Source organism: Leptonychotes weddellii, chromosome 4 (genome assembly GCF_054177405.1).
Source record: "Leptonychotes weddellii isolate Sample4059 chromosome 4, ASM5417740v2, whole genome shotgun sequence".
NCBI lineage: Eukaryota > Metazoa > Chordata > Mammalia > Carnivora > Phocidae > Leptonychotes > Leptonychotes weddellii.
This window is the reverse complement of record NC_138372.1, coordinates 145,238,709-145,263,195: the sequence shown is the minus strand read 5'-3', so window position 1 is coordinate 145,263,195 and position 24,487 is coordinate 145,238,709. Positions and strand designations below refer to the sequence as shown.

The 24,487-nt window shown below is 36.7% G+C and overlaps 1 protein-coding gene across 1 annotated transcript in view; it reads right to left on the bottom strand.

The window, feature by feature from the left end:
* Nucleotides 1-24,487, bottom strand: part of PKHD1L1 (PKHD1 like 1) — a 139,158-nt gene that overhangs the window by 24,052 nt on the left and 90,619 nt on the right. The window contains exons 50-59 of the mRNA XM_081817137.1: nt 17,673-17,846; nt 13,439-13,542; nt 12,166-12,295; nt 11,080-11,201; nt 9,005-9,095; nt 5,737-5,885; nt 5,532-5,654; nt 4,869-4,980; nt 4,672-4,788; nt 1,439-1,604 (exon numbers count right to left, since the gene is read on the bottom strand). Of these exons, the coding sequence (XP_081673263.1) occupies nt 1,439-1,604; nt 4,672-4,788; nt 4,869-4,980; nt 5,532-5,654; nt 5,737-5,885; nt 9,005-9,095; nt 11,080-11,201; nt 12,166-12,295; nt 13,439-13,542; nt 17,673-17,846 (1,288 nt within the window). The remainder of the gene's footprint in view (nt 1-1,438; nt 1,605-4,671; nt 4,789-4,868; nt 4,981-5,531; nt 5,655-5,736; nt 5,886-9,004; nt 9,096-11,079; nt 11,202-12,165; nt 12,296-13,438; nt 13,543-17,672; nt 17,847-24,487) is intronic.

Below are 24,487 nucleotides of genomic sequence, written 5' to 3'. Positions count from 1 at the left end.
CCCAAGGGTACCTCTGGATCATCAATTGCACCCAGGGTTGCTCCCACCTTGAGACAAGGGGGTTGGCTTTTTGTACTCCTGTATAAACCAGTCATTTTGCATGGATTGAAAGGAGGTGGTGTTAGGGAAGGTTTTAGCACCCCAAGGCTATTCCTGTTCAGCTAAGAGCAATTTTCTGGAAAAGAGGGCAACTGTAGGTTATTATTGGCCAACATTTACATCACTGGGGGACTGGGTGAACTGTCTTGTAAAAGGGATCTGGGAAAATGCCAATAGCATCTTAACAAAAGCACAGAGCCAAAGACATTATATTTTAAAATGTGGTATTTTCTGGGGCACCTGGGTAGCTCAGTCGGTTAAGCATCCAACTCTTGATTTCGGCTCAGGTCATGCTCTCAGGGCTGTAAGATCGAGCCCCACGTGGGGCTCTGCACTGACCATGGGGCCTGCTTAAGATTCTCTCTTGCCCTCTCCCTCTGCCCCTCTCCCTTCCCGCTTGCGTGCTCTCTCTCTCAAAAAAAGTAGTATTTTCTTCATGACCTAGGTATTAGAATTATATATTACATCTGAAAGATTCAATGATAATTAAACAGAAGCTAATAATATTCTAGTGAGGACAGGCTCTATTGAGCCCAAAATTACTGCAGTTCAGTAATTCCTAGATGAGGAGATGTGCAGTTGTCACCAAAACAAAATCAGATGAAGTGAAACTATTTATGAAACACTGCATTTGTCTGAAGAGATGTCTATCTAATGAGACAGCATTATTCCTTGTCTTCTTCCTATGCTGAAAATGGTCAAAGATCTCTCATAAAAAATTTCTTTCCTACAATCTTGTCTTACATCTGAATTCCTGGTCTGCTTCTCTTAGAAAAGTGTAGCAGTTACTGACTATCTTCTTTTAAGATTTAGGGTCTAAGTGGCTCAGTTTCTATAAATATTCTGACTCCAACTGACTTTTGTGATTGAAAAGTCACTCTTCTGCGTTTCTGCATCTTCTCAGTCACAGTGATTATAATGATTGATGTTAAATTTCAAAGTGCATTTTGGGGTGAACATGGTAAGATATTTGGAAAGCAACTGGAAACAAAAGAAGTAAGGCAAAGGGCAGAAATGATAGAGATGTCTCTCATTGCTAATGACCATTAGTGGAGAGATACTAATGTACAACACACTTCTAACTTGGTCTCTTTTCTTTTATGATGGGATGCATGGAAGAAAAGGTATGAGAAAATATACATATTAAAGACTAGCTTCTTCAATTTAACTGAAAACACAAATGCATTAAATATTCTTAATTTTCATGATCCTGATTAAAATTTTATAGAAATTAATAGTTACTTTAATATAACAACTTTCTCAGATCTATGGCAGGGAAAAAAGACAATGGAAAGCTATAAATACAGGAAAGAAAAAAACGGACTTTGATACATTGTACCTTATATCAGGCCTATGTATGAATATTTTTGATTGTTCAGTAGTATCAACCAGCTGTATGTTCTTCACATGGATTGGATGCTGTAAGTCTTCATTTAAAGGGTTAGTAATGAATATCACATTAGTTTCACCTGAACAAACATTCTTAAATCCAACAAATGTTGAACCTAAAACATAAATAACAGAAAAATAATTATTTTCTAAGGAGAAAGTGATAAAATCAGTTTCATTTTATGTACATTCCAGCAAACGCATCATATAACACCACTCTGAACATGGAGCTCTTAGCTTATGTGGTAGATAGTCCACCACTATTTGTGTTAGATTGTTGCCTCCCTATATTAATACCATTGAATAGTCTTCTCATATTTTCTCTGAGCTTAGTTATGTGATTGGCTTTGACCAATGGGACAAGAGCAATTGTGATATAAGTAGATCTGAAAAGTGCTTGCATATTAGGGCTCACTCTCTTTTGGTGCTTTTGGGGAATTCTGTGACTTCTAGCATGTGAATAACCTTAGGAGACATATGGCCCAATCACCCCCATTACTCCAGCTAATGGCCAACCCAACGATTGGCAAGTACCAACCACCAGACATGGAAGTGAGATTACCTAGACCAACTAGCCCCTATCCATCCTGTAAACTGTGGGCAGCCTAAGGAATAATCCCAGGTGAGACCAGCAGAAGAACTATCCAAATGAACAAAGCCCAAATTGTCAATCCACAGAATCATGAACTAATAAATGGTTGTTTAAAGACTCTAAATTTTGGAGGTATTTTGTTACACAGCAAAGACTAATTGAAACATGGTTCTTTTGGCCTTATTGCATATATTGTATGACCAGAAGATAAAGTTTATTGAATTCAAACTTAATTTCCATTGTACTTAAAATCCAATAGCTCAAAAATAGAAAAAAAGGAAAAGGTAACTCCAAAATTCTTAAATCAGTTATGTACTACTACTATTCTTCCTGATGATATTTTTTCCTAAGATGATATTATATATACATGAATATGAGCTTGTAGATGAATACTAATAAAATACCATAGTAGCAGACACTGTTTGTAACCTGTACAGATCTGCTTTACTGGCCCAGTGCACTTGTCCTCAGCTCCTATAAGTATTGGCTGCCAACTACTCACACCTGCCCCTTTCTCCAGAGGACTGCCCTTGACCAGATGACAACTCCCTCTCCTAAGAGATTATGCACTCCTTAATACCACCACCAAAGGGCTATCATGTCTAATTGGCAACTGATACAGAAGGTCCCCTTGCCTCAAGAGGGGGAAATTAAACTACACAGCCCCCTAAGGTATCAAGAAGGAGCTAGACTCCAGCTGAGACCATATCCTTGCTTAGCTCTGCCCTATCCTACTTCCCTCACTCCCTTTCTTGTGAAAACACACCTTTAATAAACCACTTGCACAAGAATCCCATCTCTGGCTTTACTTTTAGAACACCTGATTTAGACAGTGAGTACCAGAAGTGGTCCTAGGATACACACTGTAATGATGCAATAATGAATTTAGCTCACTTGCTGTCTGGATGGGAAAGAGGATGCCCTTACTTGTGGCAGGTGGAGTACTGATAGTCCCTAGAATGCTCTAACAGTGCAACTGTTAAGATTTCACTCGTGGTGAACTGGGATAATAGCTAGGTGGAAGGAAATGCTCTGGCTTATACAGTAACTTTGGCATTGGAGTGGTAAAGGGGAAACAGTGGTTACAAGGAAACTAGAAGTAGGTGACTGTTGACCATCACTGGTGCTTTGAAGAAAAAAACTGTAAGCTGTGGTAATCAATCACAAATTCAAGGCAAACCTCAGGATCTGATCACAAAACCAGCACAGCATTCATAGAAGGTTGAATTCTTAGTCCTGGCAAGTTTCCTACATCAAAGACAGGGCTCTAATAGAAAAGAAATGGAACTCTGAGTTAGGATGGGAATATAAGGAAGATGAACTTGAGCCTTGAAACCCTGGGTTCCCCTTGAATGTTCCAGATCTGTATAAGTGGTCTGCTTTTCCCTTATTAGAGGATAGCTCCCTGCCCCATTTGTTGAAATCATGACAAGACCTCAGAAGAAAAGGCAAATCTTGCCTTTCTCAGGTCCTGTCCCCAACTCCCCTTCTGGCAAACAGAGCAGTAAGTCTGGTCAAGTCTCAACATGGTCTGACTGTGGCAGTGCTAAGCCTGCTATGGGATGAGAGGAATTACAGACCAAAGGAACTGCAGGAACTGAGTAACATGTACTGGCAGGAATCAGGAGTATATATATCTGAGAGTAAATTGTGATGATGTTAGATCAAGGGGGAAAGAATATAAAGCTAGATAAGGGAGAGTGTCACTATGGATTGGGGTATTCTCCCATGCTGCTGTCATGGCTTTTCTAAGTTTGGAAAATGTCATGTTCCACTTTAAATGAAGTGGATGATAAGAAACGGCAAACTGTAGGAGAAGGGGTCAAAAGTCTCTGAAAAATGAAATATTGGAATGAGTCTATTATATAAGGCCAGTGCATTTCAGCCCCACCTGGGGATGGCCTTGAAAGAGTGTGGCGTGGGCAGATTCTACTATGGGATAGAAATTTGGGTAGTACCCAGGGTGACCCACTTTGTGTGAAGAGAGAAGTGGTGTGAGGTAAGGATAAACATAAAAAATGACTTAGCTAATTAGTCAGGGGCCTGGAAGGAACAAGACTGGATGACTGGGTAAAATGAAGCCTGAGGGAAAAGCATGTGCATGGGTCTCTGGGAGTAAGCACAGAGGGCGTGTTAGTGATCACCAAAGTGTATCAACTATGGAAGAAGCACTAAAGAAATAAATGAACAGGATGATAGAGCCAATAGATGTTACTAAGCTCTTAGGTTATATGAGTTTAAATTTCTTCAGTTGTAAAAAGAGATAATAATATATAACCCTACTTATATAAAAGGGTTTTTACAATTTATAGAAATGAACATTAAATCACTATATCGGTGTTTCCTCTGTTGTTTTAGAAGGAAAAATTAAATGTCACTTCTTTAACATATACAAATTTTGCCAGGGAACCATTCTTGAAATTGACTGATGTCTAATTTCTTGGCTTCTCACACTGAGCAGATTCATATACAAATTCATTTAAGTCATTATTTTTTTTTTTTTACTAATAGTGAAACATTATTAGACATATTCTACATATTCTTTATAGAACTTAATGGAGTAGATTTGTCAAGACTATGTTTAAACTTGCCTGAGATATCCAGAAGGCCACTAATGGCATTGTAGCTCATGAGCCCTGCATGGGGCTTCCGGGGTGCCATGTTATGTGCTGAAGCAAAGGTAGGCCAGCAAATCCCACTTCTCCCACCTTTTATGAAAGAAAGAAACTTAATAAGATTCAAATATGCACCCACATGAACACCAAAATTGAACTTCTAAAATTCTCACCTGATGGAGGTCTAGCACTCCGATGGGCGGCAGAAAGTTCAATATTGGGATCATCATTAGTTAGGACATCAGAGCAATTAAATCCAGGGCTACTTCCAACAATTAATGCACTCTATTTAAAAAAAATTCAAACAGTACAGCTTAAATAATAGCTTTTCCTCAGGAAAAATATGATAATGGATAATACTGAATTCCACCATAGCAAAACACAACCATGAAGTTTGAGGAAGGGATCATTCAAAAAGCCAAGATGAAAAGGATATGACTTTATGCCCTGAGTGGAATGACAGTCAAACTGGGAAGGGGAAGACAGGTGGGTAAATTATTATAATGACATGTTACGTTTCTGTGATAGAAATATGCCCAGGGAAGAGCAAGAACAAAAAGAGGAGAGAGTATCAATACCATCTAAGCTAGTTCAGGAAAGGTGTCATAGAGGGAAGGAAAATTTCACTAACTGTGGCAAGATTAGCAGGTGGTACGCAAGAAGAGGTGAGGGGAGCAGGGAGGAGAGGGAAAGATAGAGCACTTCCTGGAGGAAGACAATATGAACAAAGACAAGGAGGTTTGGACTTGCTGGGCTTAGAGGTCAAGGAGATCATTCTTATCAGAACTTCAGTAATTTTACCCTTTCTCCTTATTGTGGCTGTATTCATTTCTTACCTTAATCTGCACTGTTTTACTGGAAATCTTGTGAGATACAGCAGCTGGCATGTAAATCATTGAAGAAATGGCCATCCCATTGTCAACCAGAGTCACATTATAGATATGCACACTCTCTGTGGTCTGTAAAACAACTTGTAGTTTACATAGTAAAAAATACAATCATAAAACAAGATAAATAATCACCACCCTGGATCACATTTACCTGAAAATAAATTCCATAATCCCAGCATGTCCAAATGGTAAATCCCTGTATAAGAGAACACCCAGGAAGGCCATCTTGGTTCATATAAATACCATACAAACCTCCATGGGCTTCATTGTCAAACCACTTTTCCATGGGATTAGACTGACCTTGTAAAGAAATATGAAAACAGAGAATTAACATTATAAGTCATGTCCTAGAGCTTTATAAGAAGTATGATAAAGTTAAAATTTTTTAAATTAAATGTATAAATCTTATGTAAATTTTAACATGAAAATTAAATATTGTTATGGCTTACTCTACTCAGGATTTAATCTTACCTGATTTGTCCCTTCACCATTAGTATGACTGCAAAAGTTTGGTTTAGTTGTTAGCACATTTAACTTACTATCTCTCATTAAACATGAATTTCATGAGAAAGTGCACGGTGTTTGGATTCAAAGAAGGCTAACCCTGAAACACAATGATACCGCTTGCTGTTTATAAAATGCTTCCCCTGCACACCTTTTTGTTGGTGGTGCCTCCCGGTCATCTCATTTTCAAGTTAGGTGTCACCCCCTTACAAGGCCTTCTCTGACTACCTGATTCAAAGTAGCACCTCAGTTCCTTCACAAGGCCACTAACATTATTTTCACTTGAAATTTTATTATTACTTATTCATGAATTATCCATCTCCTCTCTCCTATTAGAAATGTAAACTTCATGAGAGAGGACACGGTGTTTATCTCATTCACCACCATATTCCTAGGGCCTAGAAGGTCATGCAGAGATAGGTGTTCATTTAACTATCTGTTGAATTGATGTATGTATGACCTTGGAACATTGTTTAACCTTTAAGACCTCAGTTTCCTCAAATATAAAAAGTTTTAATACCTAATTTAGAGTAGTCTCAGAATGAAATGAAATAACCCACATAAAGTGCCTCAATAAACGGAAGCTATACTCATTATTAATATATAGGAAACCTGAAGTAGATTTTTTATGAAACTTTACTTACGTACAAAACAGATCAGCAATCTTAATAATTCCCTCCTAACCATGCACATATTGGAGGCTTCTCTATAAAGAGCAGCATCACCCCCTACAGGTTACTTAGTACCAGCTCTCTTGACCAAGTCTCCTGGTATCTGAATTCCTCCTATCCTCTATTGATTTTCCTTTCTTCCTAATACTTTGGGGTTGAAATTTTACTTGTCAACTGCCTGGATTCTGTTTTGTTTTCTCCATAAGAAGCTGTTCACATGTCTCTCCCTTGGTTCCATATAGTGTTGCCCCTGGGACCCAGTGTGAGTCATGGTTCCCTTCCCAGCCTCCCAGACTCCGGCTCCCAGTCTCTCACTTGCCTGGGAGGTTCACTAGATAGGCTGGTGTCCCCGTTCCAGGAACTTAAACCCTCAATTCCTCAGTGATGTCTCTTATTTCAATTTCTCTAAATCCCAAACTTCCTTGTAAACACTCTCAATTATTTAGGAATATCAATATAGTCAGTGAAATATACATATTAGTAAATATTCATATTCACGGATCATATTTTGACTTGAAAAAATCCAGGACAACACTTCAAAGAAGTTGCAGAAAAATGACATATTTTAAAATTTTAGTCAAAGAAAACTTTTAAGCTGTTGAGAACTAAAATATTTAATAACAGTATATATCAAGGAATCAATTAAATTTGTTGGCAGTTGTTTTATTCCTTCAAAATGTATTTACACAAGAATAAAATTAGCTTAAGCCCAATAATTTTTGAGTTTCCAGAAAAATGCTGATTTACAAAATGCTGATTCAAAGAATCTTAAAAATAACTACACCGAGATAAAAAAAAATCAGCTGTACAAGGGATATAAAGTTTTCAGAGAAAACCCCATTTCCTCTGAGTTTCTCAAGAGGTAAAGTCTGCAGCTCTATTACTTATTTTATTTTGATCCGATAATTCATTTACTTAGTTGGAAAACCAAGAGGTTATAAAAAGTTATACAATATTAAGTCACCAGTCACCCTGTTACTACTCACCTGTTTTGGTTTTTTTGCTTTTATACTTTGTGTCGCTTTATGTAAACACAAATAACCATATATACTCCTATTTTCTTTCCTTTCTTCCACAAAACATACCATAAACAAAACAGTATATATATAGAGAGAGTTGTATATAGAGTTATATATAGCTGTATATTGTTTTATATATATATATTCTGCAATCTCCATTTATCACTTAAGAATATCCTGCAAATTTCTTTCTCCATATCAATACATCGATACGTATCTTCTTCCCTCATTTTGAGAGGGGCCTAGTGTTCCAATATCTGGCTTTATATAACTAGTCCACTGTATTGGACACAAGGCAGCTTGCAGTTTCCTGCTAGCACACACAATGTTGTGATGAGTCACCTTGTTCACAAATCATTTTGTAAGTGTTACAGAGGCAAATATTACTTAGATTGCCAGAAGTGGAAATGTTAAGGCAAAAGCAAATGCTCCTATAATTTTGGCAGCTATTGCCCTGTTCCGCTCTGTAGGGGTTATATTGTTTTGTCATTCAATCAGCCAGAACATTACACAATGTTCTAGTTTCCCTAGACTTGCCAAAAGAGTAGTTGTTCAGTTAATTTTTGAGTTTTACTCCTCTAATAGAAATATAGCTGAGAACTATCTGTTCATGTCCTTTGGCTTATTCCATGCTTGCAAGTTTAAATGCACAAATAGTGAGCATTTATTCCTGTCAAGAGGAAACACGCAACAGTGTCATATCCCTGTAAACATGTATCTCTAAAGTGTTGCTTTTATGAAAGTGGTAGTGGGATGAGGTACTCACTGTTCCAACACCAGCTGCATCAAGAACTGAAGTGGCTGCTAGAGTTTTTGGATCATAAACATGTAAAATTATCTTTAAAAGCCTATTCAGGGGCGCCTGGGTGGCTCAGTCGGTTAAGCGTCTGCCGTCAGCTCAGGTCATGATCCCAAGTCCTGGCTCAGTGGGGAGTCTGCTTCTCCTTCTGCCCCTCCCCCTACCATCCCCTTCTCCCGCCCCACTTGTGCTCTTCCCCACCTCTCAAATAAATAAATAAATAAATAAATTCTTTATTTTTTTAATAAATAAAATCTTTTTTAAAAAAGCCTATTCATTTTTTTTTCATAGACTCAATGCTTGTTGAGTTCTTTCAGTACCCTGGAGGAGGAGATATTACATATTGAACTAACAAACCATAATTATTTCTAACAAATTTGGACAAGGTATTTCTTAGTTTTAGTGACTCTGTGCCGAAAGACTTACTTGAGCAAGGTTCACCATCAATGCGGTATCCCACCCTTCCAAATCCAGCCACGACGTTATTTTGTAAGACTGTATTGGTCCCTCTGTTTATCTAGTACAGTGAGAAGGGAAAGGCTATGGGTCAGGCTCTTACACAATGGTACAGGGAGAGCAAGTCTGCGACACATATAGGAAAACTAATTATGACTACCCTGTAGGAGGAAAAATTAATTTCATTTTTCAACCCATTCACATTTACATTACAAATGAAGTATTGAAATTACCTTAAGTTCTTGGTGTAAAATCATCACTAGACACTCTATGCCTTAGATTTCATTAGAAAACAGCATTAAAGAGATTTTTTTTTTACTTCAGTCACAAAATCCCCTGGGTTTCATTCAAAATTATAAGCCATAGACCAAATTCCAATATTAGAGCAAGGTTAGTAGGATTTTATCACTCTTTGGTTATATTACATTACCACTTTGATTTATTAAGAGAAAACTAAGGCAATTATAGTGGATCATAAGACTCAGTAGAAGCACTTACTAGTTTAAATAAAATCTGCTATATTAAAAACAGGTTGAACACAAGTGCTAGGTAGTCACTAAACAATTTTACTTTACGAGCCCAGTCAAGGGGGCAAAAAAATGAAAAGTATAGAGCAAAGAAGATTTAATTCTTGCCTCTGGTGTCAGCAAAACAGTCAAAATCTCAACTATTTAAAGTATTAAGCACATTTATTTATTTATTTATTTTTTAACAGCAACCTTGCCAGCATTTTATTTTACCATTCTTTAAAAATTTAACATGTTCTTCACTAAGTAACATCCAGATTAACCTTAATTTGCCTCTCCTAGGTGACAAGTGAGGCTGGACATTATTTGTATTTTCTGGACATGTTATTTGCTCACAGACTGAGAGACAATTTATTACATTTATTGACCCCCACAGGACAAAGGAAGAGATATTTCTGAACCTGGGGCCTGACTGGTTCCTGCTCCTTGTGCAGGGCCACGTGCATCCCAGCACCACCCTGCTGGGGTTGAAATTGCTACTACACTTTTTGGCAAGCCCCTCCCTCTGCAGGAAATTTAAAGATGGCCTGTGTGTGGGATCCTGGGTGGAGTGTAGCTCTGAGGGTAAGCACCTTTATTTTGATATATTATGATAAGAGAACAGAGTTAAATGAAATTCATAAAAGTAAAGTCAGTTCCTTTTCTTTCAAAAGATACAGAAAACTTTAAAGATTTGGAATTGACATTGGATTACATTCTCACATCTATAAATAGGATGAAAAGAGAACATTATCATAAATGTATACCAAGTTCCAGGCCTTCAGGTTTTACTTTAAGGTGATTATTACTAGTTGCACGAAAACAAACCTCACTCCTTATCCCATCTTCCCAAAGAGCTATTTTTTAAATTTCTTTTGGCTCTTATGGCATAGGAAGTAGAAAAAAAACAAGATGGAGCCATATGTCCTCTAAACCTTTTTTCTGTACTTTCTGTTTGCTTGCCTGCAATCTCATCCTACACCTGATGGCCTACAGTGATTGAAGAAACTTCATGGGGACCAAGAAGGGTCCAATTAGTAATACTAGATAAGAATAAATAACCTCACATAATCATAAGAATTTTAGATGAGAAAGGAACTTTAGAGATTCTGTAGTCTATGAATTCTAATTTTCCGTATGATGAAGGAAACTAAATTCAGAGTTAAGTAGTAATATGTGCAAGGCACTCAGTCAATGAGCAGCAGAAGACCCTGTACCAGGACTTGGAAGTGATAATTAATGCTGGAGAAGCAAGGAAGTAAGAGAATTATTTAAACCACTGGACATCAACACAAAGAAAAATTCAATGGCTGTGGGAGCTCACATCTCTCAAGAAAATTTATTCACTCCTTTCATTAGCTCATTTTATTAATTCATCAATCTTTATCTACAGAGGAAACAGTTTTCAATAATATTTTAAGACAGTTTCTACAGAATTTATAATCTGTGGTATATAATCTGTAAAGAAATTACAAATCATAATTTAGGATACTCTTGTAAAGTTATGTCATTATTTTATATAATTATAAATCACCCTACCTCAATTGCTGCATGCCAGAGAGTTGAACTTAAATCTTTTCTGTTTTGGTAGGTTCCTGGCCAAACTGAAAGTGCAACCAAGTTTCCTCGAACTCTGTTGGCATCCCCCCATATTCTTATACCTGCAAAAAAATGAATAAAATCCCCCCAAATACATACAGATTTGTAATGAGTACTATGGGGAATGTCTTTCACGTTTCCATGAAATTAGTTTTTCTAGTTCGAGCCTGACTAATCAATCTCTTAAATTTTAGAGTATGCCCTTTGAACTCTACCTCTTTAATAATCTAACTGCTTTAGACTCTTCTGGGGTGCCTGTTAAATATGTGGGTTCCACATATGAGGATCCACCTCAGATTTTAACAAACACCAATTCTGTATACATTAAATGAGTTTGTTTTAGGGGCACCTGGGTGGCTCAGTTGGTTAAGCAACTGCCTTCGGCTCAGGTCACGATCCTGGAATCCCTGGATCGAGTCCCGCATCGGGCTCCCTGCTCGGCGGGGAGTCTCCTTCTCCCTCTGACCCTTCCCCCTCTCATGTGCTCTCTCTCATTCTCTCTCTCTCAAATAAATAAATAAAATCTTTAAAAAAAAAAATGAGTTTGTTTTATGCTTCATACAGATATTCAAGAAAGGATTACCTCCTAAAATCAAGCCCAATTTTTATAAAATAGTAACATTTATTTCTGAGTAATCTTTTTGACTGATAGGTGAGGAGCATTTTAAATGTCATAGTAAAAAAGTCATAGTAATTTAAACTATTGATGATTAGATAATTCACACAAGATCATGGTCTGGTAAATAACTCTTCTAGAGTTGTACTATCCGATATGATAGCCATATCCACATGTAACTACTTAAACGTAAATTAAATACAATTAAAATGAAAAATCCAGTTCTTCAATCATAGTAGCAACATTTTAAGTATTCGTTGGCTGCATGTGGTTTAGTAATTACCATACTAGCACAGATAGAGGCCATTTCCATTCTCTGAAAAAGATCAGTTGGACGGCATGGCTCGAGTGTTTTCAGATAAGATTGTCTCAGAAAGCATATTATTTGGACAAAAATATTATCATACTACCTTCCCCCACTGTAAAGTGAATGACGTTGTCATCTATGTCCAATCCATCTGTCCCAAACACACCAATCGCTGGGGAAAAGCCATTGTGAAAGGCACAGCCTCGAATATAGGATGAGCCACGTTCTTGAATCTATAAAACATCAGGATTCAGTGAATGTTTTAAAATAAAATTAAAATACATTTAAAGAAAAAATTTGAAGTAGGTGATTTTCAGGAAACAAATCTTGATAAATAAAATACTCAATTCACATTCCATGAAAGAAGATGATTTCCCTGTAGATCTTTTAATCCTGGGAAATTTCCATATCTTCAATTTATGATTAAATAAAGCAAAATGCAGATTTAAATGCAGATAAAAAATTCTGAAGTACTTTTCTATGCATTTGTATTTCTATCATTACCTATAAAACACTATGGAGCTAAAAATTATTTTTCAGAATAGTTTATTATACGATGAGCAGGGACTTTTTTTAATTACAAAAGTTGATACTCTAGGCAGGGGGTTACAATTCAAAGGTCTGTAGGAACCAGCCAACGAGTAAGTAAGTAAGCAACGAGTAAGTAAGCCAACCTCAAACCTACAAGATTATTTTTTATTTTCATAAAAAATATGTTCTCTCTCATTTGTTCTTCAATCACCAGCCTTCTAAGCACATCTCTTTTCCCACTTTTGACAGAAGCATGGATATACAGACATGCTTTTCATTTGAGAAATGTAAGCAACTCACTTTGTTCAATAGAAACTATTTGTAAATAGTTTTGATCACTGCAAAATAAAGTGGAGTTATGAAATAATATCATAGATCTTTAATTCTTTTCACCTCTGTGCTCCTTTTTGTTTGCCTGGTTTTTTTACTGACTTAAAATAAATGTGTGAAATGGGTAAATCAGATGCTGCTATGAGTCTAAAAAAGTTGATGGAAAATGTATCTAAGAAAGTTATATTAGATCATCACCTTAGCAATTCTAAGATATGACTTTTTAGTAAACTTAAATAAAAATAAAATCAGGGGCGCCTGGGTGGCTCAGTCGTTAAGCGTCTGCCTTCGGCTCGGGTTGTGGTCCCAGGGTCCTGGGATTGAGCCCCACATCGGGCTCCCTGCTCTGCGGGAAGCCTGCTTCTCCCTCTCCCACTCCCCCTGCTTGTATTCCCTCTCTCGCTGTGTCTCTCTCTGTCAAATAAATAAAGTATTTTTTAAAAAAATAAAAAAATAAAAGTAAATAAAAATAAAAATATTTTATTTTGAATATATGAGAAAATTGAAGTACAAACCTGTCCTAAGTTAAGAAATGTTACGGCGTATCTTGGATCCGTGCTATCCCTGAAGCCTTCTTGACCACTGTGATAAAATTCCACGTTACTTATCCTTGCATTTCCTGGCAGGGCAGGAAGGGAAGAGTGAAAATATTTTTTTCTTGAAACAGAATAAAAATCTTTGAAAAGCTACACGAGTTGTAATTTTCCAAATTGCAAATTTGCTTTCAACTTTTTCACGGAAATCTCATTCATTTTTCTTTGCTCCTTTAATCCAAATCAGGCAGTGTTTCTGAATTTTTTTTCACTGCCCCCCACGAGAGTCTTTTTAGACTTTTTCTTTCCTAATAGCCTCCCCTCCCCATGGAATTTAATACCTCAGATATACTATATATCTGTTAATGTACGGTGGCTCTTTGGAGGGCCACAAACTATTGCTCATCTAAATTTTCCTGTCCTGGGGCACCTGGCTGGCTCAGTTGGTTGAGCATCTGCCTCCGGCTCAGGTCCTGGGATGGAGCCTGCTTCGGGCTCTTGGCTCAACAGGGAGTCTGCTTCTCCCTCTCTCTCTGCCCCTCCCCCTTCTCATGCACATGTGCACTCGCACTTTCTCTCTCTCTCTCTTGCTCATTCTCTCTCTCAAATAAATAAATCTTTTTAAAAATTACATTTTTTGTCCTGCAAGAATAAGTTTTCATCCCCTTGGTAGTGATACTCTTCCTGTTGAGAACGCATGACATAAAGCACAAGATATAATCTACCTGACAGTTCAGTTTTGACGATCTAAAGAGATTTGAAGGGCATTATCTTTACATAATCCTTTCCAGAATATGCATTACCAAGTATCTGCTCATCAGTGTGTCATAAGTACCACTGAGGTGACAAGAAGCAATTTCACAGATTAGTAATAATAGCAACAGCAATCCATGAGAGAGTACTCTGTGCCAAGTGCTGCACTAAGTGCTTAAAAGGCAATTTGTGGTTTAATTCTCATACAACGTCCTCTGAGTTAGGAAATTTTACTATTCTTATATTTGATATAAGAAAATGGAGGCACAGAGATTCATGGCTGGTAAAAAACAGCAGGGGCTATTCCTTGTTTCAAAAACTGATATTTAATAAAATGCATTAGAGAAGAGTTGCTTTGTATTAGAAGGGAAAAGCCTGTCTCAAAATCCATGAGCCAGCAATTGGATATACGGTGGAAAATATAATAATAATATCATACAGAGAAAAAATAGTTACTACAGACCATCTGGCCTACAAAAGCCATAGATGTTTACTAACATCACAAAACAATTTACAGAAGCAAGGAAAGGTTGTCATGGGAACAAGTCCATCATGGGATTTGAAGTGGATTAGTCTCCAAGGTGTGGATTAGTATCCAAGGTCAGAGCAATTTGATTCATCTAATAATCTATTTATCTATCTTTAAAATGCAGAGCACTATGAAGATTAAATGAGATAATATGTGTTAAATGCTTGGTATAGTGCCTGGAATATCAGGATCATCATTACTGTTATCATCATTAGTTAAGCTCCTGTTGACAAATTATGACCAATAGGTAGAAGCTATAGTGAGATGGCTGCTTGCTCAATATAAAGGTTTTCTGAAAATAGAGCTGTTGCAAAATGCAATAGGCAGAATTATGAACGAGGACCTGCTAAAACATTCAAGTCAAGAATAAACGACTGGCCTCTGGTACCCAGATTGTGGGATCCAAACACCAGTTTCCAATAAAAAGAACCAGCATTACTTGGAGGGATGACTTATTTCCAGGCTCAGAAAAACAAAACAAAAAAACAAAAAAACATGTGTCTGTCATATCAGAAAGTGAAGAAGCTAATGAAACTTAAGTCAAAAGGACAGAGGCATCAACATGAAAATGTTCTGAAGGTCAGTGGTGGGGCATTTTCATTTGTGAATGGCAATTGGGCATTTCCAATATCAATAAGATTAACAATCACAATCCATATATGGATTAGACCATACAGTATGTTTAAATCCATAGAGCTTATAATGACGCTAATAACAAACAAAAAATAAAAATGCCTGTCACTTTTGGAGAATGACTGGGAATCAACTCACTATTTCAAAAACTAGCTAATAATAGGAAAGAATCAAGCATTTTCCCTACATTTCCTATATAAAATATTTCTCAGGGTAACCAAATAGTTGACTGGGGAAGCTTATCTTTACAGAAATATTCTAGATTATAAATTAGGAGGGAATTGTAGAATTAAAATATCACCATTTTAAACCTCCATAATTTAATAGATCCAGGCAATGATCATTAATGGCTGCTAACTTCACAAACGGAGACATAATCAAACATTGTGTCTACTAATGGAAAAATATACCATCAACTATGAAGAAGTCTTGCCTAAAAATGGAGTTTGAGTATGATCAATTTTTTAGTTCTACCCTACCTATGATAGAAAATACAAAGGAGACAGGCTTACACTCTAAGGATGAGCCACTAAATTCCAGACTGTTGGAAATACTATAGAAGAGATGATCTAGCTTCTTTTCTAAATAAACTATAAGGGGAGATAAATGAATCAGAGATTTGAGATTCACAACAAATTGCAGCACGGTCTTATTTTGATCTTGATTTGAACAAAAAGAATACAAGCGATGGGAAGGAAAGACGGAAGGAGGGTAGGAAGGAAGGAGAAAGAATGAACTGGGGGAATGTGAATAATCACTTGATAATAAGGAAATATTATTAACATTTTTATGTCTGATACTTCTTGATATTTTTAAAGAAGTCTTTTAAAGTTACATACTGAAATATTTTTAGATGAAATAATATGTGATTGCTTCATTCACAATACCCAAGATATGGAAACAACCTAAGGATCCACTAATGGATGAATCGATAAAGAAAATGAGGCATATATGAACAATGGAATATTATTCAGCCATAAAAAGAAGGAACTCTTACCATTTGCTACAACACAGATGGACCTTGAGGGCATTATGCCAAGTAAGGTTAAGTCAGAGAAAGACAAATACTGTATGATGCTTATATGTGGAATCTAAAAAGGTCAAATGCATTAAAGCAGAGAGTAGAATGGTGGTTACCAGGAGCTAAGTTAGTGGTGGTGGTGGGGGGAATTAGGAAGATATTGTTTAAGGGCACAAACTTGCAACTAGTGGTAAGTAAGACTTGGAGATCTAATGTACGACATAGTGATTACGGTCAACAATACTGTATTATAAGCTTCAAAGTTGCTAAGAGACCACATCTTAATTGTTCTTGCCACAAAAAAGATGTAATAATTATGTGACATGACAGAGGTGTTAGCTGACACTACAGTGGTAATCATATTGTGATATATAAATGTATCAAAATAAATACAGTGCATACCTTAAACTTACACAATGCTATATGGCAATAAAAATATATATGTAGTCGTGTCAAAATAACCCAGGGGCTTAAAGAGAGTGGGTGGTCATACAGTTGAAATAAGATTGACCAAGTTGATCACTGTGGTAACTAGTGATGGGTACACTGGGATTCATTATACATTTCTCTATGTTTGAAAATTTTGTATATGTTTTAAATTTTCCTTCACACAAAAATAACAGATCTATTGCACTTTTTATAAACAACTTCTATTTGGGTGAGAGGCTGGGCTAGCTGTTACCTAAGGTTTTGTTAGTTTGATAATTTTTATTGTCTATGAAGATAAAATGAGTAGAAAAAATGTTACAGATTTGCTTTTGGAGGGTAGCATGTTAGCTTACATAATCCCTCTCAAGAAATATTTTTCTGTGTTAAAAACAAGACAACCGGCGCAAATTGAAGAGTTGATTATGCTCAACCCACATCACCAAACCGAGACTGAACTTACAGTTCCTCTCCCAGAAATGGAATCTTAAACCAGTCCATCAGGAATCACCTGATCAGCACTAGTTAGGTAAGGTGCCTGATTAGCCCCTGCGATCCCCTAAGGGAAAGTAAACTTTCAATAACCAGTTTGTTTTTTTTGCCTAGTATTCCTCCCCTGTTCCTATTCTCTTCTGCCTATAAAAGTCTTTCATTTTGCACAGCTCTTTGGAGCTCCTTTTTATCTGCTAGATCAGATACTGCTTGATGCATGAATCACTGAATAAAGCCAGTATGATCTTTAAAATGTACTCATTGAATTTTTTTAACACATGAGATCCTAAAAAGAAGTGTGAATAATTTAAGAATTGACTGAACATAGAAGAGACCATGCTATATTTCAAATTTGTACCAACCTTTAAATGTCATCATATTCTGAGTGAATGAGCTGACCAGGACACGTGCGCCAAAAGATTCCTTGAACCAACCTGGATAATCTTCACCAAGTATTTTGATGTTCCTACTCAGTATTCCAACATCAGCTGCTAATGTATAGCTCTGACCTGTTCCAGGAACATGGTATCTTTCAGCTGCAACAGAAGGACAGCTAGATTATTACCAATGCTGAAAAATCCCTGTGTTTATTAGTTCCTTTGTAATTCACAGGCCACATAACTTTCTAATATGCATGAATTAATTAGATTTGCACGCTTAAACATACATAGATGGCAGACTGAAATTATGATATCTTTTTATTTTTGTTCTTTCCAAGTTTTCACTTAAATTTCAGTTAGTAAACATACAGTGTAATATTAGTTTTGGGTATAGAATTTAGTGATTCAACACTTACATACAACACCCAGTGCTCATCACAAGTGCCCTTCTTAATTCTCATCACCCATTTAAGCCATCCCCACACCCAACTCCCCTCTGGTAACCATCAGGTTGTTCTTTATAGTTGAGTCTTTTCTTTTTTTTTTTTCCTGTCTTTTTTCCACCACTATGTTCATTTGTTTTGTTTCTTAAATTCCATGTATGAGTGAAATCATATGGTATCTGTCTTTCTCTGATTGACTTATTTCGTTTAGCATAATACTCTCTAGCTCCATCCACGTCATTGCAAATGGCAAGATTTCAGTCTTTTTGATGGCTGAGTAACAATCCACTGTGTGTGTGTGTGTGTGTGTGTGTGTATTACCTCTTCTTTATCCATTCATCAGTTGATGAACATTTGGGTTCTTTCCATAATTTGGCTATTGTTGATAATGCTGCTATAAACATTGGGGTGCATGTGTACCTTTGAATTAGTATTTTTGTATCCTTTGGGTAAATACCCAGTAGAGCAACTACAGGTTCATAGGGTAGTTCTATTTTTAACTTTTTGAGGAACCTCTATACTGTTTTCCAGAGTGGCTGCACCAGCTTGCATTCCCACCAACAGTGCAAGAGGGTTCCCCTTTCTCTACATCCTTACCAACACCTGTTGTTCCCTGTGTTGTTAATTTTAGCCACTCTGACAAGTGTGAGGTGATATTTCATTGTAGTTTTGATTTGTATTTCCCTGATGATGAATGATGTTACACATCTTTTCATGTGTCTGTTGGCCATTTATATGTCCTCTTTGGGTGTTAAGTTTAATAAATTCTTTATAGATTTTGAATACTAACCCTTTATCAGATATGCCATTTGCAAATATCTTCTCCCATTCCAAAGGCTGCCTTTTAGTTTTGTTGATTGTTTCCTTCACTGTGCAGAAGGTTTTTATCTTGATGAAGTCTCAATAGTTCATTTTTGCTTTTCTTTCCTTGCCTCTAGAGACATGTTTAGTAAGAAGTTGCTATGGCTGATGTCAAAGAGGTTGTTGTCTGTGTTCTCCTCTAAGATTTTAATGGTTTCCTGTCTCACATTTAGGTCTTTCACTGATTTTGTTTTTGTTTTTAAAGATTTATTTATTTGGGGGGGGGAAGAAGGAGAGGAAGAGAGAGAAAGAAGCAGACTCCCCACTAAGCATGGAGCCTGACCTGAGGCTCAATCTCATGACCCTGAGATCATGACCTGGGCTGAAATCAAGAGTCAGATGCTCAATCAACTGAGCCACCCAGGTGCCCCTGCATTTTGAACTTATTTTTGTGTATGGTGTAAGAAAGTGGTCCAGTTTCATTCTTTTGCATGTTGCTGTCCAGTTTTCCCAACACCATTTTTTGAAGGGACTGTTTTTTAATTTTAATTAAATAATTAAATTTAATTAACATATACTGTATTATTAGTTTCAGAAGTAATTTAGTAATTCATCAGTTGCATTAACATGCAGTGCTCATTATATCAAGTGCCTTCCTTAAGGCCCATCACCCAGTTACCCCATTCTCCCACCCACCTCCCCTCCAGCAACCCTCAGTTTGTTTCCTATAGTTAAGAGTCTCTTATGGCTTGTCTCCCTCTGTTTTCATCTTAATTTTCAATCCCTCCCCCTCCGTTCATCTGTTTTGTTTCTTAAATTCCACATATGAGTGAAATCATATGATATTTATCTTTCTCTGACAACTTATTTCACTTAGCGTTAATACCCTCTAGTTCCATCCACATTGCTGCAAATGGCAAAATTTCATTCTTTTTGATGGCTGAGTAATATTCTATTGTGTATATATGCCAACTCTTCTTTAACCATTCATCTATTGATGGACATCTGGGCTCTTCCCATAGTTTGGCTACTGTGGACATTGCTGCTATAAACATTGGGGTGCAGGTGTCCCTTTGAATCACTATGTTTCTATCCTTTGGATAAATACTTAAAATAGTGCAATTGCTGGGTCATAAGGTAGCTCTATTTTTAACTTTTTGAGGAACCTCCATGCTGTCTTCCAGAGTGGGTATACCAGTTTGCCTTCCTACCAACAGTGTGAGAGTGTTCGCCTTTTTCCACATCCTTGCCAACATCTGTTTTTTCCTGACCTGTTTATTTTAGCCATTCTGACCAGTATGAGGTGGTATCTCACTATGGTTTTGATTTGTATTTCCCTGATGCCAAGTGATGTGGAGCATTTTTTCATGTGTCTGTTGGCCATTTGTATGTCTTCTTTGGAGAAATGTTTGTTCATGTCTTCTGCGCATTTCTTGACTGCATTCTTCGTTCTTTGGGTGTTGAGTTTGATAAATTCTTTATAAATTTTGGATATTAGCCCTTTATCTGATAAGACATTTGCAAATATCTTCTCCCATTCTGTAGGTTGCCTTTTAGTTTTGTTGACCGTTTCCTTTGCTGTACAAAAGCTTTTTATCTTGATGAAGTCCCAATAGTTCACTTTTGCTTTTGTTTGCCTTGCCTTTGAAGACAGTGTCTAGCAAGAACTTGCTGTAGCCAGGGTCAAAGAGGTTGCTGCCTGTGTTCTCCTCTAGGATTTTGATAGATTCCTGTCTCACATTTAGGTCTCTCATTGATTTTGAGTTTATTTTAGTGTATGTTATAAGAAAGTGATCCAGTTTCATTCTTCTGCGTGTGGCGGGTCCATTTCTGGGTTCTCTGTTCTATTCCATTGATCTATGCGTCTGTTTTTGTGCCAGCACCATACTGTCTTAATGACTATAGCTTTGTAATTATAGCATGAAGTCTGGAATTGTGATGCCTACAGCTTTGCTTTTTTTTTTTTTTTAACACTGCTTTAGCTATTCAGGGTCTTTTGTGGTTCCATACAAAATTTAGCATTGTTTGTTCTAGCTCTGTGAACAATGTTGGTAGTATTTTGATAGGGACTGCATTAAATGTGTAGATTGCTTCAGGTAGTATAGACATTTAACAATATTTGTTTTTCCATTCCATGAGGATGGAATGTTTTTCCATTTCTTTGTGTCATCTTCAATTTTTTTCACCAGTGTTTTATAGTTTTCAGAGTACAAATCTCTTACTTCTTTGGTTAGGTTTATTCCTATACTGATTTCTGTATATTGATTTTGTATCCTGTGACTTTACTGAATTCGTGTGTTAGTTCTAGCATTTTTTTGGCAGAGTCTTTTGTTTCTTCTATATAGATCATTGTGTCATCTGCAAATAGTGAGAATTTGACTTCTTCCTTGCCAATTTGAATGCCTTCCATTCCTTTATGTTTTCTAATTACTGTGGCTATGACTTCCAGTGCTATGTTAAATAACAGTGGTGAGAGTGGACATCCCTTGAGTGTAGAGAAAAAGCTCTCCATTCTTCCACATTGAGGATGATATTAGCTGTTTTTCATATATGTCCTTTATTATGTTGTTTCCTCTGTTTGTTGGGGGTTTTTATCATGAATGGATGTTGTTCTTTGTCATACGCTTTTTCTGCATCTATTGAGAGGATCATATGGTTCTTATCCTTTCTTTCATAAATGTGGTGTATCACATTGGTTTATTTATGAATATTGAATTACTCTTGCAGCCCAGGAATAAATACTACTTGACCATGGTGAATGATTCTTTTAATGCACTGTTGGATTCAATTTGCTAGTATTTTTTGAGAATTTTTACATCCATGCTCATCAGGAATATTGGCCTGTAGTTTTCTTTTTAGGGAAGTCTGTCTGGTTTTGGTATCAAGATAATGCTGGCCTCATAGAATGAATTCGGAAGTTTTCCTTCCATTTGTATTTTTTGGTATAGTTCAAGAAGAATAGGTATTAATTCATCTTTAGATGTTTGGTAGAATTCACCTGTGAAGCCATCTGCCCCTGAACTTTTGTTTATTGGGGGATTGTGATTACTGATTCAATTTCTTTGCTGGTTATTGGTCTATTCAAGTTTTCTTTTTCCTCCTGTTTCAGTTTTGGTAGTTTAAAAGTTTCTAGGAATTCATCTATTTCTTCTAGGTTGTCAAATTTGTTGGCATAGTTTTTCGTAATATTCTATTTTTTTGTATTTCTGTAGTATTGGTTGTTATTTCTCTTCTCTCATTTGTGATTTTATTTATTTGGGTCCTTTCTCATTTCTTTTTGGTAAGTCTTGCTAGGGGTTTATCAATTATATTAATTTTTTCAAAGCACTAGCTCCTGGTTTCAATGATCTGTTCTTTTTTTAATTTCTGTATCATTTATTTCTGCTCTAATCTTTTTTTTTTTTTTTTTTTTAAAGAGAGAGACACAGCGAGAGAGGGAACACAAGCAGGGGGAGTGGGAGAAGGAGAAGCAGGCTTCCCGCTGAGCAGAGAGCCCAATGTGGGGCTCGATCCCAGGACCCTGGGATCATGACCTGAGCCGAAGGCAGACGCTTAACGACTGAGCCACCCAGGCACCCCTGTTTCTTATTCTTTTTCTACCTCCATTAGGTGTAAGGTTAGGTTGTTTGAGATTTTTCTTGCTCCTTGACGTAGGCCTGTATTGCTATATACTTCCTTCTTATGACTGCTTTTGCTACATTCTAAAGGTTTTGGACCATTGTATTTTCATTTTCATTTCTTTCTATGTATTTTTTAATTTCTTCTTTGATTTCCTAGTTCACCCATTCATTGTTTAGTAGCATGTTGCTTAACCTCCATGTGTTTGTGGTCTTTCCAAACTTTTTTGTCACTGACTTCAAGTTTCATAGTGTTGTGGTCAGAAAATATGCATGGTTATGATCTCAATCTTTTTGTACTTGTTGAGGCCTGATTTGTAACCCAGTATGTAATCTATTCTGGTGAATGTCCCATGTGCACTTGAAAAGAATGTGTATTCTGCTGCTTTAGGATGAAATGCTCTGAATATGTCTGTTAAGTCCATCTGGTCCAGTGTGTCATTCAAAGCCATTGTTTTCTTGTTGATTTTCTGCTTAGATGATCTGTCCGTTGCTGTAAGTGGGTGTTAAAGTCCCCTATTATTCTTGCATTATTATCAATGAGTTCCTTTATGTTTGTTATTGATTGTTTTATATATTTGTGTGCTCCCATGTTCAGGGCATAAAAATTTATAGTTGTTAGATCTTCCTATTGGATAATTCCTTTTATTATGATATAGTGCTCTTCTTCATCTCTTGTTACAGTCTTTGTTTTAAAAATCTAGTTTGTCTATATAAGTATCACTACTCCAGCTTTCTTTTGACATCCATTTGCATGATAAATATTTCTCCACGCCCTCGCTTTCAATCTGCAGATGTCTTTAGGTCTAAAATGAGACTCTTGGGCGCCTGGGTGGCTCAGTTGGTTGGGCAACTGCCTTCGGCTCAGGTCATGATCCTGGAGTCCCAGGATTGAGTCCCGCATTGGGCTCCCTGCTCGGCAGGGAGTCTGCTTCTCCCTCTGACCCTACCCCCTCTCATGTGCTCTCTCTCTCTCTCTCAAATAAATAAAATCTTAAAAAAATAAATAAATAAATAAAATGAGACTCTTGTTGGCAGCATTTAGATGGGTCTTGTTTTTTTTATCCATTTTGACAACCTATGTCTTTTGATTGGAGCATTTAGTCCATTTACATTCAGAGTAAGTATTGACAGATATGCATCTAGTGCCATTTTACTACTTGTTTTGTCATTGTTTTTGGAGATTTTTAGATTCCTTTCTTGTCTCTGTCACTTTTGGTCTTTCCTTTCCACTCAAAGATTCCCCTTTAATATTTCTTGCAGGTCTGGTTTAGTAGTCACAAACTCCTTTAGTTTTTGTTTGTCTGGGAAACTCTTTATCTCTCCTTCTATTCTGGATGACAGCCTTGCTGGATAGAGTATGCTTGGCTGTAGGTTTTTCCCATTCAGCACATTGAATATATCATGCCACTCTCTCTGGCTTGCTAAGTTTCTGTTGAGAGATCTGCAGCTAGCTTAATGGGTACTTCCTTGTAAGTTAGGGACTTCTTTTGTCTTGCTGCTTTTAGAATTTTTTTATCACTACATATTTTTTTTTAACAGTTAATATTTATTGAACTTTTCCTATCTTCAAGCTATTGTTTTTTTTTAATTTTTTAAATTTTTTTTATTTTTATTTATTTATTTATTTATTTAATTCTTATGTTAATCCCCATACTAATATTACATCATTAGTTTTAGATGAAGTGTTCCATGATTCATTGTTTGTGCATAACACCCAGTGCTCCATGCAGAATGTGCCCTCCTCAATACCCACCACCAGGCTAACCCATCCTTCCACCCCCCTCCCCTCTAGAACCCTGTTTGTTTTTCAAAGTCCATCGTCTCTCATGGTTCGTCTACCCCTCCGATTTCCCCCGCTTCATTCTTCCCCTCCCGCTACCTTCTTCTTCTTTTTTTTTTTTCTTAACATATATTGCATTATTTGTTTCAGAGG